This window comes from Mauremys mutica, chromosome 1, assembly GCF_020497125.1.
Source record: "Mauremys mutica isolate MM-2020 ecotype Southern chromosome 1, ASM2049712v1, whole genome shotgun sequence".
In the NCBI taxonomy this organism is placed as follows: Eukaryota; Metazoa; Chordata; order Testudines; family Geoemydidae; genus Mauremys; species Mauremys mutica.
The window spans coordinates 242,359,846-242,374,890 of NC_059072.1; the positions used below are offsets into that span (position 1 = coordinate 242,359,846).

Here is a 15,045-nt window from a genome sequence, read left to right on the forward strand (position 1 = left end):
TATTGGGTTTCATATCAGAATTACAGGAATTGTGGCTAAGAAACCTTTCCAAAAGTATCATTAGGCAGGTATCAAACAAAAGCAGTTATTATGCATTATAGTCTTTTTTTTAAAAACATGTCTGACTCTTTTTCCCAGGTGTCCCATCAGATGCAGACTCTTCTGCTGCCAGTAACAAAATCAGTGGTGTAAACAGTTCCAAACCTAACCGCCCTTCCCTCGCTAAGATTCTTCTGTCGCTAGATGGGAACCTTGCCAAACAGCAAGCATTATCTCATATATTGACAGCATTACAAATCATGTATGCCAGGTAGGCATGCCAACATTGTTGTATTTTACAGGGTGAAGCATAGATAGTGAGCTACTTCATACATTTTCTCCCTTATACCAGGTAATCATGGGTATAAAATAGGGCTCTAGCATGTATGCTTTAACTTCATTTTAATTTCCTTTTAGTGTTCACTTGAAATCAACTTGTTGATACAGGTTTTCCTGACAAGACTGTCTTATGTGGAACAGGAAACTCTGCAACAAAATATTAGCTTATTTAAAAGTCTCATGTGAGAGTGCATCATCCAAATAAGAACAGAATGATAGCTTTCCAAAAGTGCAACTCCCAGCAATATTCTTGTTATATACCTTGCAGCTGAGAATGTTTATCACAGAGCAGAGGGCTCCTTTTGAGATTGCTCATTTCTGTTTATAAAGACAGGAGAAATATTAGTGGAAAAGAAACTTGTGGAAGACTTTGGTTTAAAAATCCCCAAACTCTGTAGGCATCTGTAACTATCTCAGCTAAGTGTGAGTCCTCCCATATGGAATGGAAGTAAACTACCCTGTAGACTGCAAACATTGAAAACCATCACTTTTAGTATTACTCTAGCTGAATAACAGGACACTTTTCTTCCAAGGAGAGGATTTGGTGGTCCTAGTGTAAGTCTTTCCTCAACAGTTTGTTCATTTTTGATTTAGGGATGCAGTGGTTGGAGCACTGATGCCTGCAAGTATGATTGCACCAGTGGAATGTCCTTCTTCATCCCCGGTCCCACCACCAGATGCTGCTTCTACAGGGAGCCCTGCCAATGGGGAAGAGTGTGTGCTAGCAGTGGATGTTGAAGAGAGACTGAGTCCAAATCCCTGGCAAGACAGGAGAGGAGAGGTAAAATAAATAAAATCAGAATCAGTTTTGCTATCAGAACAACAATTTTGGAGTGCTGAAACATCCATCAACAATAACACTGTGAAGTATTTTCCTTTATTTAATTTGACAGTAACATGTAAGAACTTTACTTCAGCATCAGTCTAACTTCTAGAATCAATGCCATGAAGTACCTGCGATTTGTCAGCTGTGCCTGATTATAATTGATCAATTCACAAGTTTAGAGTCCAGTGAATCAGATAAAAACATAAGGAAATCTCTCACCATGTTTTAGACCTGATTCAAAGATATTGGTGTTCTCTTAATCAGGTATTGAAACAGTTTAAGAAGTAGAGGTAAATTTATAAACTGGATTTAAAAAAGAACAAATGACAAGATGAAGAGAATCATCAGTGTCTAAATGTTATTTCAAATGTAACACATAATTGTAACCTTATTTCTATTGTGTGATGTATTGAAAAGAAAGCCAGATACAAACATACTGTGTGTGTTCTTCAGTGTTAAAAGGAATAGTAATAATAATTTTGTCACTAAAGAGGATACATCTCCATTTCCCCCATGCTGACATACTTGTTTGTCTCATCCAGCTGTTATGTCTTGTCTTTTAGGTTGTAAGCTCTTTGGGATAAGAATTGTCATCTTACTGCATGTTCGTACCTAGTGCAGTGGGGCCCTTATTTAGGGCTTGTCTTCACTACGAGCTAAATCAGCGCTGCTGCGATGGATGCAGCAGCGTCGATTTAGCGAGTCTGGTTAAGAAATGCTAAGTTGATGGGAGAGCGTCTCCTGTTGAAATTGCATGGTGTAGACATTGCAGTAAGTCGATGTAGGTTATGTTGACTTCGCTTATGTAGTTTTATGTAACTGAAGCAGCATAACTTACATCGACTTAGTGCCATAGTGAAGAAAAGCCCTTAGTTCGCCAGTAGGCACCACTGCAAGGTTCATACAGGGACTGGATTTCTTGAATAAGATGCTGCTGTTTTTAGGCATCTCTTTTCTGAGCACAAACTTATTTTTAAAAAGTCTAGTTAAGCTTGTTTAAACACATGCAATATCTTATTGCTCTGCTATCTGGTTAACTATGATATTTTTTGACTAGGTTGTTTCTTCAGAAGATGCTGTGACCCCCTCTGCTGTAACTCCCTCAGCTGCTGCTGCCTCTTCTCGTCCTTTCATTCCAGTCACTGATGATCCTGGAGCTGCCAGTATCATAGCAGAGACCATGACGAAAACCAAAGAAGTAATATTGCTAATATTTTTTAAGATTATAGGTTTTATTATGTATCTCCAGCAAGCAATTGAATTGTTCTGGTGTTTGACAAGTTATGTCATCAGATGAAAAAAAAAAATTCTGGTGCTACAGCAACTGCCATATGCATGCTGTTTTACAGGAAACTCAGATTCTGCAATTATTTCTAAATTCACTGCTTAGTATACATCCTGTTTCTTGTTGAGAATGTAATACAACTCCGTGTATGTAGTTAGTTAGCTTTGTGTAATGCAAATGTATTTTTTATGGTGCTAGGTAGAGCTGGTCACAAATTTTTTGAAAATTTTTTCCCATCTAAAAGTGCTGTTTTGTTAAAGCTGAAATGTTTCATGAATAAGTATCTTATTTTTACAAAAATTTAGTTGGGAAGGTTTCTTAAGGTCAGGATGAAATTTCTGGAAGAGGAGAGAGGGACTCGAGAATAACCAGTAGCCTCACGTGGGATGTGGGAGACCCAAAGGAAAAGGGGAGAGAGGGACCCCTACCCCAAAATAATCAATAATGGTCTGGTACTTAGGGCACTCACCTGGGATGTGGGAGACCCAGGTATAAGGGCAGGTCTACACTAGAAGCGCCAAATCAGCGCAGCCGCAGCACATCCAGTGAAGATGCTCTATGCTGACAGGAGAGGACTCTCCCATCGACATAAGAGAGGTGGAAGCTAGGTCCGCTATAGCATTGGTGTGGAAAGCTCTTAGGTCACTGTAACTTGCGTCATTCAGAGGAGTTTCTTTTTCATACCCCTAAGCGACGTAGGTTAGATCGACTTAAACGGTAGTGTAGACCTGCCCTATGTCTTAGTTTCAAATTCGGCAGGGAGTTGAATCTCATATCCTAGGCGAGTGCCCTAACCACCACTGAGTTACTGGTTATTCTGGGGTTGGTAGTCTTGTGTTTTTTTCACCCTAAAGTTCGAACGGTCTCATTTCAGTTCTGATGTGGAATGAAAACAAATTTTTGAAAGCTTGTTTTTTCTGAAATGAAATTTCTGTTTTCCAGCCAGCCCTACTGTCTAATGCATGTAAAAGTATTGTTTACATAAGTAGGCAGTAATTTTTATAGTATACTTCAGCATGGCAAATTTTTGTTTAGTAAATGCCCCAAATGATGTAGTGAAGTGATCCCTAAATATGCAATGCTCCTAAGCCTTGCCTAATAAGCATTGGTTCATAAAATCAAGAAATAGTTGATATTTTTTTCCTTAGGACTTTGTGCTGAGGATTTGACAGTCAGTCATCTATTACGGTTTTGTGGCTTGATATTCTGTATTTCTCTTCACATTTTCCCTTTTAATTAGTTAGGGATTTCACAAAATAGGAGCTGAACACTTGTTAACCTACCACTACTTTCTACTAGTCAAAACTGTGAATACGGCTGATAGATGTTTATTATTGAGCCCCTACTTGAATCACAGGATGATTGTCCCAAATTGCAGCTGAGTTGCAGACAAGCCATGGAAAATCACGGAAAAGTAATAATGGAGCTTATTATTTCTGGCCCTGCTCCAGAGCCTGCAACCCCAGCCAGAGCCCTCACCCTCTCCTGCACTCCAACCCCAATTTCGTAAGCATTCATGGCCCACCATACAATTTTCATACCAAGATGTGGCCCTTGGGCCAAAAAGTTTGCCCACCCCTGTCTTAGGGTCACAGTATTAAATTTCTGTTTCTTGGAGTTCTTGCACATGCCTGTTCCCCTGCAGGTGTAAGCTTGCTCAGTTCACTAGCATTTGAGATTTTTCCCTCAGCTGTACCCATTGGTATGGCACATGTGTCCTCTGCTGCATTGTGCTGCTGCATGATGGTCCAAAGGGTAGACCCAACTCTCATCTCTTCCTTCTTAGCACGCTCTGACAATCATCACAGGTGGTAACTTGCTACCACAAGTGTTTCCCTCTTTCTGAGTCTTTTCTGTTGTATATGGTTGGCACTTGTTGCGTCGTCTTACTGAAGTGTAGGTTTATATTTTTATTTTACTAATGTATTTAGTTTACATTTTGGTTCCCAGTGGTTCTGGGTGTCGATGCCCAGTGCTGTGGCATGCCTCAGTCCCCAGACTTTAAACCAGTGGTCACCAACCGGTCGATCCTGGACACTGTCCCAGTCACCACACTGCTCCCAGAAGCGGCCAGCACAGCCCTGGAGGAATGGGAGGCAGGGGTCTCCGTGCACTGCTCCTGCCTGCAAGTGCCCCCCCACAGCTCCCATTGGCCGGTAATTGGGGAGCTGTGGCCAATGGGAGCTGTGGGGCGGTGCCTGCAGAGAGGGGCAGTGCAGGTGCCCCCCCCCCCGGGGGCCGCAGGGGTGCATTGGCCACTTCTGGGAGTGGCGTGGGGCTGGGGCAGGCAGGGAGCCTGCCTTAGCCCCGCTGCGCTACCGACCGGGAGCCACCCAAGGTAAGTGCTGCCCAGCAAGAGCCTGCCCCCCCTCCCCCCTCCCAGATCCAGCACCCCAAACCCTCTCCTGCATCCCCTGCCCCAGCCATGAGCTCCTCCCAGAGCTTGCACCTCTCACCCCCTCCTGCACCCCAACCCACTGCCTCAGGCTCAGCCCGAAGTGCCCTCCCACACTGCAAACCCCTTGGCCCCAGCCTAGAGCCCGCACCCCTTACCAAACTCCAACCCCCTGCCCCAGCCTGGTGAAAGTGAGTGAGGGTGGGGGAGAGCGAGTGATGAAGAGAGGGGAGATGGGGAAGGGATGGGGTAGATCCTGGGTTGCCCTTAAATTCAAAAAGTGATCTTGTGCGTTAAGGTTGGAGACCACTGCTTTAAACCTTGAAACGCATGCAGGAAGCTGATGCCGATCAGGGACCTGCACTCCAGGTTCCTGAAGTGCCTCAGAGAAGCACATATCAGGGACAGATGTGAAATCTGCAGGGGCTTGAAACCCAGAACTAACAAATACCAGGAGGTCAGACTAAAACACCTCCTTATGGATGCAGCCCTTCCCAATCTTCAGAACCTTCCTGCTCGAGGTGGGCATTGAGTGCCTTTACTTTGCTTAGGAGTGCGCCTCCTGGCATGGCAAAGTCCCAACATTGATCTCCTTCTCCGGTACTGAAGAAGAAACATTGGAAGACTGCACTGAGGAACGGCATTGCCCAGGAGATTGAGGTTGCCAGCACCAGTGTCCAGCAGCCAAGCTGAGAAGCAGGGTAGAGTGCGCATAGTGCCAAGCAGTCTGCCTTCGGGGCAGGTAGAACCTTAGGTGAGGTTGTTAACTCAGGTACTGATGCTGTTGAGATTGACTATAAGGAAGCACCATCTTGTTTGGCAGTGCGTCCTCTTTGACTCAGCAGCACCAAGAGAGACTCCTGGTGCTGTCAACTCCCGAGACTGATGTCATGGCAAGTGATCAGCTGAGTCTATTGATACTGGTGGTTCAAGAAACACTTCACCCATACCAACAGACACCCACAAGGACTTGCTGACTGCTAGAGTTCAGCACCAAGTACCATGGGCACCTTCGAATGGTCTGGTACCCCTTCGTACGATGCAGTTGAGGGGCAAACTGACTATAATTTCTCCAGTGCCATCCTCTCCAGACTCCCAACACTGCTTCCCAGCACTGAGAAGCACGGCACCTCCCTCATTGAATGACTTGGGTTCGTTGTCTGAGTCAGAAATTGGATCTTATGTGTTACAGACGTGTCATGTAAAACATCACTCTGCTATGAGAAGTTTTCACTGCTGGTATCCAGTGGAGGCTCCATGTTGGTTCATCAGTAGGGAGCCTTTGTCAGGAAAAAATTGGACTCCAGTGCCATATCTGTAACTCTACTGGAGCCAGTGTGGGTTTCCATCCAGCTCCAGTTCCTCTTCTCCCCCTCCCTGTTCCAGTAGGTACTGTGATCACTCTTTGCGTTGAGATCTGCAAGAAGCCACTCCTGGTACTGAGCTCGGTTATCAGACTTGAACAGTCTGCCCCAATTAATCTCACTTTGGAGGAATTGGGAGAAGCGCCATTTCAGCTAGCCTTGGGTTACTCCTCCTCATCACTTGATCAGGTGGTAGTGTCCAGTGTTTTCTCACCGTTTCTGGATGATTATGGGGCCCATCAGAACCTCCTTAAGAGAATGGCTTCCACCCTGATATACAGATGGAAGTAGTTCAGGAGAGCTCAGGCAGATTGGTTGACATTTTGGCATCTGTGGGGCCTTACTGAGTGGCGCTGACCATAAATGAGGCTATTCGGGAGTCCACTAGAGTGTTGTGGCAAAAACCATCTTCCCTGCCTCACACAGCTAAGAGGACTGAAAGGAGGTGGTATGTTCCCTCGTGGGGATTTGAACATTATTATACACCCCCACCTTGCCCTTTGAACTGCCTGTTCTCTGTTTGTTTCTTCATCTTTCAAGTTAGCCAGCCTTTTTGGTGGCAATTATCTCTGCAAGAAGAGTGAGGGAATTGAGAGCCCTGGTATCTGATCCATTAGGTATCTTATACAAGGAAAAGGTATATCTTCACCTTCATCCAAAATTTCTCACCAGAGTGGTTTCTCACGTCCATATCAGTCAGGCAGTATACTTACCAACATTCTTCCCCAATCCTCATTCTCAGAAGAATGAGGAGAGACTCCACACATTTGATGTTAAGAGAGCATTAGCATTTTACTTGGATAGGACTAAACCATAGGCCATCTTCATAACTGTTTGTGGCAGTTGCAGGCAGGATGAAGGGCATTCCGGTCTCATCTCAAAGAATCCTATTGTGGATTTCCTCCTGTATACATTTGTGCTACGATATGACCACTGTAACTTCCCCAGACAGCATGCTGGCATGTTCAACGAGATCTCAGATGGCCTGTGCAGCCTTTCTAGCTCATGTGCCTGTAGTGGCTGTTTGTAGAGATGCAACTTGGTCATCAGTACATATCTCTGATTCTAATGCCGTCTCTCAACAGTCTAGAGAAATCAGATTTGGACATTTCATCCTTCTGTCATTATTCAGGTCGACTCTGATTCCATCTCCTGATTGACCTGCTTGAGAGACACCCGAAACAGAATGAACATGTGCAATCACTTAAGAAAAATGGTTCCTAACTTGTTCTGTAACTGTTGTTCTGTGAGATGTTGCACATGTCCATTCCATGACCCACTCTCCTTCCCCTCTCTATCTAAATCTGTCTGGTAAGAAGGAACTGAGGAGGATCAAGGTGGCTCTACCCTTTGTGCCATTGTGCAGCAGTAGGAGGCAGCAGTGAGTGCATGGGCTGCCCTGATGTGCGGGGGTACCTCCAAGGGAAAAGTCTGTAATGCTAGTGCACTGGACGTGCACACATCTGAAGCAGTATGGACATGTGCAACACATCTCAAAGAACAACAGTTACAGAACAGGTTGTGACCATGTTGGGTTTTTATAGGCAAGTTAACTCAGTTTGTTGTATAAAATCTTTCTTCCATCTTTCTTTATTATATATTTCTTGAATTTCTCTTTCAGGATGTAGAAAGCCAAAGTAAAGTATCTGGTCCCGAACCCCAATACTTGGATGAGTTCACTAGTCTTTTAGTACCGGATGACACACGAGTCATGGTTGACCTGCTGAAGCTTGCTGTCTCCACCAGGGCTGGTGAGAAGGGAAAGGATGTTCTTTCCGCTGTGCTGTCTGGAATGGGCACTGCGTACCCACAGGTCAGTCAAAGTGATTTTTGTTGTCTTACTGTATTTTAACTCTCCTCCCTTCTTTCTCATTCTGTTGAGGTGATACCTACTCATTGAAGATATAGGTTCAGAAGATGTAGGTTTTTACAAACATAAAAACTAATAATTATCTTATACTAATATAACAGTCCATAAACCTTTTATTGGAGTACCAAATGAATATAGCTGTTTGCTGTAAAAATTAATGAGAGTCAATATTATAAATTTCCCAGGGGTTCTGAACCCTTTTTTCCCCAGAGGCCCCCCCAACATGCTATTAAAAACTCCAGGACCCAGCGGAGGTGGGGGGCTCTCGGGGCAGGGACATCTATTTTGGGGGAGGGAGGCAGAGGCCAGCAGGGCTTGAGCCAGCTCCGTGCGAGCAGGGGCGTAGCTCAGGGTGTAGGGAGGGGATAACTAGGGGCTGTGTGCAAGTATGGGGGTAGCTCAGTGTGCAGGGAGAGGCTAGCTAGGGGCTATGTGCAGGCATGGAGGGTAGCTCAAAGTGTAGGGCAAGGAGTAGTGTAGGGGCTGTGTGCTGAGAGGGCTGCCCTGCGGTCCTGCTTCCCGGAGGGCTCTGCCAGCCATGGAGCTGGGTCCCCCCCACCCAGGTGGCTCTTACTGCCTGCCTCTGTGGGAGCAAAGGGGGTTGGGAGCTGAGGGGGCAGCTTCAACCCCGGGCACCAGCAGGAGATGAGGGGCAGCTGCCTGCTCCATGTCACCAGCCAGAGCAGTAGCTGTCCCGCTCTGGCTTCCCACCGCTGACCTGGCCAGGGGGCGGGGAGAGAAGGAGATGGGGGGCAGGGAGGGAGCTGCCCTGCAACTGCCCTGCTCATCCGCTGAAGTCTGGGGTACGGGGGTCAGCGCCCTCCATATCCCCCAACTCTGCCTATGGGCTCAGAGCTTTTTCCCCACGGGGAGCACCAGGGCTCGGGGCTCCAAGATTCAGCCTCACTGCTCCTGGCTTCAGCTCCAAGGGGAGCGCTGGGGATCAGAGCTTCAGCCCCATGGGGGGGTGCCGGGGATCGGCACTTCAGCCCCGTGCCTTCTGGCTTCATCCCTGTGGGGAGTGTCAAGGATCAGGCTTTGGGTTACAGCCATGGGGCCCCGTAGCCCCCTTGAAAGGGCTCATGGACCCCTGGTTGAGAACCCTGGGTATTAGCATATTTTAGCATTCAGTTATCTTAACACTTACCTTTGATGTTTTCATTTGTTTGTTTAATGGGCATTTTAAACTTATTTTTCTTGCCTGTTTTGGGTTTAATGTGATATTTGCTTCTTGTTGCATTGCTCTAATAACTGAAATAGAGGCTTATTTCATTTATTCATACCTTTTCTGTTGGAATATTGGAATGTAATTGACAAGACACCAAGAAGGATGGGGATCATGGCTTACTCTTGTTATCAGTTTTTTCTAGAAGACTGAATTGTTTTCTTTATGAAGATATGTATAATCAGTAGAGATGTATTTTTTTAGGTTGCTGACATGTTGTTGGAGCTGTGTGTTACAGAGTTAGAAGATGTGGCTACAGACTCGCAAAGTGGCCGTCTTTCTTCACAGCCAGTGGTGGTGGAAAGTAGCCATCCATATACAGATGATACTTCAACCAGTGGCACTGTTAAAATACCAGGTACAGAATTCTGATAAGATTTATATGAGATGAGAAATTATCCATTCAGTTACTTACATTATGCAGATTTGCAGGAACAGACACTTAGATTCAGTTTACAATCATCCATTTTGAATCTTCACTAAAATGTTTGAGTAAATTGGGTAGTTTTAACATACCTGTTATAATAAAAAATTGTACGCTTGATGATGATAACCTTGCTTGAATTTGTTAAATGTACTCTTCATGAATTCAGGTTCTCTGGGCAGTACTGGATTTGGTACACAGCTGCTCTGCAGCTGAAGATCACATCTAATTTTTGTTTCATTAGGACATTGGGAACAGCTTGCCCATAATCACATAGTAAATTGTTATCAGGGCCTGAAATAAACAAATTTCTTTGTCCTTGGCCTTAACTATTAGACTATAATTTTTCTTTGTGCATTGTGGTTTCATTGTGAATTGATTTAATACTGTCCAAAAGTTAGACTTCTGATGCCGTTAGCCGTTTTGCCTCAGCTTGCAGGTACATGCTCTGACATGCTTTAACAGATCACGTAAGGTTTGGAGTGTCCTGAACAGTGTCATGTACAGTTGGCCCAAATTCATGGGTGGTGTGTGGATCTATACTATGTAATACTTTCAAAGAACATTAATTACAGGCAAATAATTATCTTAATAGAAAATAGCTACGTTCCAGCTTGATCAGCATAGAACAGTTCAAACAGTGTTTTAATTCACTGGACTTTTAAAGCTTACATTTTCCCCATTTTACTTATTGTTTAATTATATAAAGTACTTTGTTACTTGTTAGGTGCTGAGGGACTCAGAGTAGAATTTGATCGCCAGTGTTCTACAGAGCGACGCCATGACCCTCTCACCATAATGGATGGAGTCAACAGGATAGTTTCAGTCCGATCAGGTGATAAGAATCAAATGTTATATTTACTTTATTTTTCTTAAGTGCTTAGTTTATCTTACTGTTGGATGAAATATACTTGTATCGCAAATGGTATAGGTTTATTTTGGGTGGAGAATAGGCTAGAAAAATACATATCAAATATTGTTTTACAATGTTTTTTAATTAGCAAAATTTAAAAAATTTAAGCAGTTGTCTCAATACATTAGATTATTTTTGAAACACGCATAACTATAACTGAAACACATGTAGATTCTGGTAATTATTTAACAGAAACAACTTTTAATATTTGTGCATATATGCAAAGTAATTTCTAAAGTGCAAATAAAGTAGTGTATTTTATAGAAGAGTTTCAACCTTAATCTGCAGGCTAAATTATTTTTGATAGGCTCCACATTTAAAATCTGTTTTAACATTCTAACCTCTATGTATAAAGACGAGTATAAGCTGGCAGCATGTGGTAATTGTTTTGGGGCAGGATTGAAACGTACTCTTTAATTTGCTTTACTTTTTAATTTGTCGCTTGTTAATTCTGTTGTGATTTGTAAAATAAGTTTTCCTGCCTGTACCTTAAAATTAAATGTAAATGCTGATTTTACTGTTACATCCCCAAATGGTTCCTAGTATGTGTGGTGTACAATTTTCTGTATAACCAAGGTATTTATTTTTAATGAATCTGAACATAGTGTGAAACAGTATTTTATAACAGGAATGCTAGATGGTTTTTTTTCGTTGTAAGAATTTTAAAATTCTGGAAATACGGGTTTTACTACATTAAAGGCAAATCTTTCTGCTCTCAAGTGCTCTAAATAAAATCTGGCACAGACTGGAGAGTTTTTAAATTCTATCACTTGCTCTTTCTTCCTTTCCTCTTTCTTTCATTTCTCCTCCTCCCTTCCCTGGATCAAACCATATATCCAGTATCTGTCAGTTTTCTTGTTTCATTTACTCACCCATGTGGTATTTTCCTTTCTCACTCTCATCAAGTGTGCCATTTAAAGTATGGGCAAGCTATGGATCATGATGGCTACCATTTCTGCTGACCCCTTTCTCCAAGAGCAGAAGTCCATTTTATGGAGCACTTTGAATCTGTATAGCGGCATGGGCCTTTTGGTGTCCACCATCTCCCTGAACCAAGATTATTCAAATTGGGACATGGCGTCTGAAAGTAGATGTAAGGAGCAAGAAGTCATGCCTTCACATTGGATCTCATATCAGTTTGGGCATACAAGTTTATAATTATTGTTTTAGTACTGTATTTAAGTTGCTTAATGGTGGTTGTGACAGGCAATATTGTGGACAAATCTCATTCAGTTGAGTTCAATTTTATTGAATTAAGGTAAATATCTTTGGAATTCATTGTATTAAAATGTAAATGTTTTCGTACTGTTGTGAGATTATGTGGAACTTCTTTAGCAGGAAGACAAGATTTAATGCAATCTCTGGAAGATATTAGGAACGTCAAAGGGCTTTTTGGGACAATACATTTGCAGTAGGTTTCCTAGGAAGTACATGGGGGTGAGGGAAAGGCAAATTCTCTCTGAAGCCAACCTTTTGAAGCTTTGCACTGGGAGGAGAGATCCTGTGTGTACTAATTACGTGCTTCTGGAAATTCCAGGTCAGAGTCCTCTGAACTGTGTAAAGGGTGGACTAATCATGTTTATGAAGGTGCTTGTTCTGAGCTGAAGCTGTGATGATCTTGTCACCACAAAGAGAACCCCTTGGGTGGGGTGTTGGGCTCTGGCAGGAACAGTCCTTCATGTTAGAAGTGGGGTGATGTCTGTTAAGCTTATTAGCATGTGTGTAGGTTCTCTTATTGTTTTAAATGTTTTCTCTGTAGGACTTTTATCTTAGGAATGAAATAGGCTTATGTAAAAAGAACTGTTTGGTACTTTATAACTATTATCAGTCTCTGCAGAGAGAACAAGTACTGAACTGAGAAAGTGGGAAAAGATTCTAAATAGTGAATTCATTTTGTATATTGTCATGGATTGCTTGTTGCCAACATTTTATTTTTTCCACAGGAAAGTGGACTTTCAGAAATGTAACTTACTTTGGTATTAAAACACCTGAAGGCATCTCTTAGATGACAATTTAAGTTGAGCTTTTCAAGCAGGAACAAAGTTGTGTTGTCAGGAAATTGCTTCTTGTCTTGGATTTTTAGCTATTTTTATATGCACGTTTATGTGCTTCATTTACAGATCTATCTTTTTCTTCTAGGAAACATTCATTTAATGCTTACAGCAACTAGCATCTAGTAGCTATATGATATTTTATGGATGACTGAAGTAATCATTAATCAGTATAGATGAAAATGTGTGTATGTATTATCCCACTGTAACAGGTCGTGAGTGGTCTGATTGGTCTAGTGAATTGCGAATTCCGGGAGATGAATTAAAGTGGAAATTCATCAGTGATGGCTCTGTGAATGGATGGGGATGGCGATTCACAGTTTATCCTATCATGCCAGCTGCAGGTAAGTCATAATATATGGTAGGAGGAGAGAGTTGGGTAATCATAAGCAAAGGTTGCAGTGTCCACTTATACATGTTTATTTAGAATAGAGAATACATCAACAAAGTAACAAGATACATAAATAAGTGAAGATACAGTTTTGGCATACTCTCCTTAGAAAGATGAGTATCTGGATTAGAACTACAGTAATTCCTCACTTAACGTCGTCCTGGTTAACGTTGTTTCGTTGTTACGTTGCTAATCTATTAGAGAACATGCTCGTTAAAAGTTGCGCAGTGCTCCCTTATAACATTGTTTGGCAGCCACCAGCTTTGTCCACTGCTTGCAGGAAGAGCAGCCCATTGGAGCTAGCTGGTGGGAACTTGCAACCAGGGTGGACCAGCAGTCCCCCATCAGCTCCCCTAAGTTCCCTTTACGGCACCTGCCCAGCAAGCTATCAATTGCCAGGCAGTTCAGGTGTCCCTGCCCCCACTGCCATGTGCTGCTCCTACCCTCTGTCTTGGAGCTGCTCCCGGGAGCCTCCTGCTTGCTGTGTAGGGGATGGTGGGGAAGAGGGGTGCTGATGTCAGGGTGTCCCCCTCCCCCCACTCCTGTACCCTATCTCCAAAGAGCGGGGGTGGGGAACAAAACAGGGCTCAGGATGGAGGGAGCTTGCTGGGAGCAGCTGCTGTCTCAACTTGCTGATCTATTTAAAAAGGCAGTGTACTTAGAGTGGGGTCAGCGTACTTAAAGGGGCAATGTGCGTGTCTCTCACACACATGCACCACCCGGCACTTTGGAAAGTGGAGAGAATGGTGCGCTCCAGTGGGATAGCGTGGGTTCATCATCACATTTAGTTTCCGCAGGGAATGTTTGCAGCCACTGCCATGCGTCTGTTGTGTCTCCTCCCTTCATTCGTGCTGCCTTGTAGAGTGTGAGGCTACATTAACAACAATGTGTTAACCCTTGAGGACTCAGCCGAGCGCGTTAGTTTATCATTTAGCAGCAAGACATTCGCTGGGAAATATCCCAACCTCTTCCACCCTCTGACTCCACCACCTCAACCAAGCTTCACAATCATCGTTGCTGTATACAGTATTAAATAGTTTGTTTAAAACGTGTGTGTGTGTGTGTGTGTGTGTGTGTGTAAATGTAAATATAATGTCTTTTGTCTGGTGAATTTTCCCCCCCCTGGAATCTAGCCCCTCTTCTCCCCCCCCCCACCCCCAAATTTACATTAATTTTTATGGGGAAAATGGATTCGCTTAACATCATTTCACTTAAAGTAGCATTTTTCAGGAACATAACTACAACATTAAGCGAGGAGTTACTGTACTTGTTTTATAGTGAGTGTTGAAGGTGTTAAGATCTCAGGCCACTTACTAAGATTCTCATGATAACTAAATGACTAAAAAAGCTACCAATTTTTTTCACAGGCCCTAAAGACCTCCTTTCAGATCGCTGCATTCTTTCTTGTCCATCAATGGATTTGGTAACATGTTTGCTGGATTTCCGCTTGAATTTTGCTTCCAATAGGAGTATAGTTCCTCGCCTGGCAGCGTCACTTGCAGCATGTGCTCAATTGAGTGCCCTAGGTAGGTGCAAATTTAAAATGAAGTCTGTTGATTAGGCGTAAAAATGATACTATAAGCAATTTAAGTTTTCTTTTTGCCATTTTAGCTGCTGGACACAGAATGTGGGCCTTGCAGAGACTACGGAAGCTGCTAACAACAGAGTTTGGCCAATCTATTAACATAAATAGGATTCTAGGGGATAATGATGGAGAAACACGAACTATGGTAAGAAGCTCAAATTATCAATAGTAATGTCTTGCTCTAATTTGTTAAATGTTCAAATTAATGTAATACTCATGAAAGGGGCCAGATGCAGCTGTGATGACTGAAATCTGTGGTAAGCTACAGACGGGGAAAGTACAGGTGGGCAGTTAGCTTCAAATTTATTCTGGAGGGTCTTCATTTAAGAACAAAAAAC

The 15,045-nt window shown here is 43.2% G+C and overlaps 1 protein-coding gene across 1 annotated transcript in view; it reads left to right on the plus strand.

Annotated features, from left to right (window-relative positions):
* Positions 1 to 15,045, plus strand: part of HERC2 (HECT and RLD domain containing E3 ubiquitin protein ligase 2) — a 193,783-nt gene that overhangs the window by 143,814 nt on the left and 34,924 nt on the right. Inside the window, exons 66-74 of the mRNA XM_045004994.1 lie at positions 139 to 310; positions 973 to 1,159; positions 2,262 to 2,402; positions 7,870 to 8,061; positions 9,548 to 9,701; positions 10,495 to 10,602; positions 12,944 to 13,075; positions 14,490 to 14,648; positions 14,734 to 14,852. Of these exons, the coding sequence (XP_044860929.1) occupies positions 139 to 310; positions 973 to 1,159; positions 2,262 to 2,402; positions 7,870 to 8,061; positions 9,548 to 9,701; positions 10,495 to 10,602; positions 12,944 to 13,075; positions 14,490 to 14,648; positions 14,734 to 14,852 (1,364 nt within the window). The remainder of the gene's footprint in view (positions 1 to 138; positions 311 to 972; positions 1,160 to 2,261; positions 2,403 to 7,869; positions 8,062 to 9,547; positions 9,702 to 10,494; positions 10,603 to 12,943; positions 13,076 to 14,489; positions 14,649 to 14,733; positions 14,853 to 15,045) is intronic.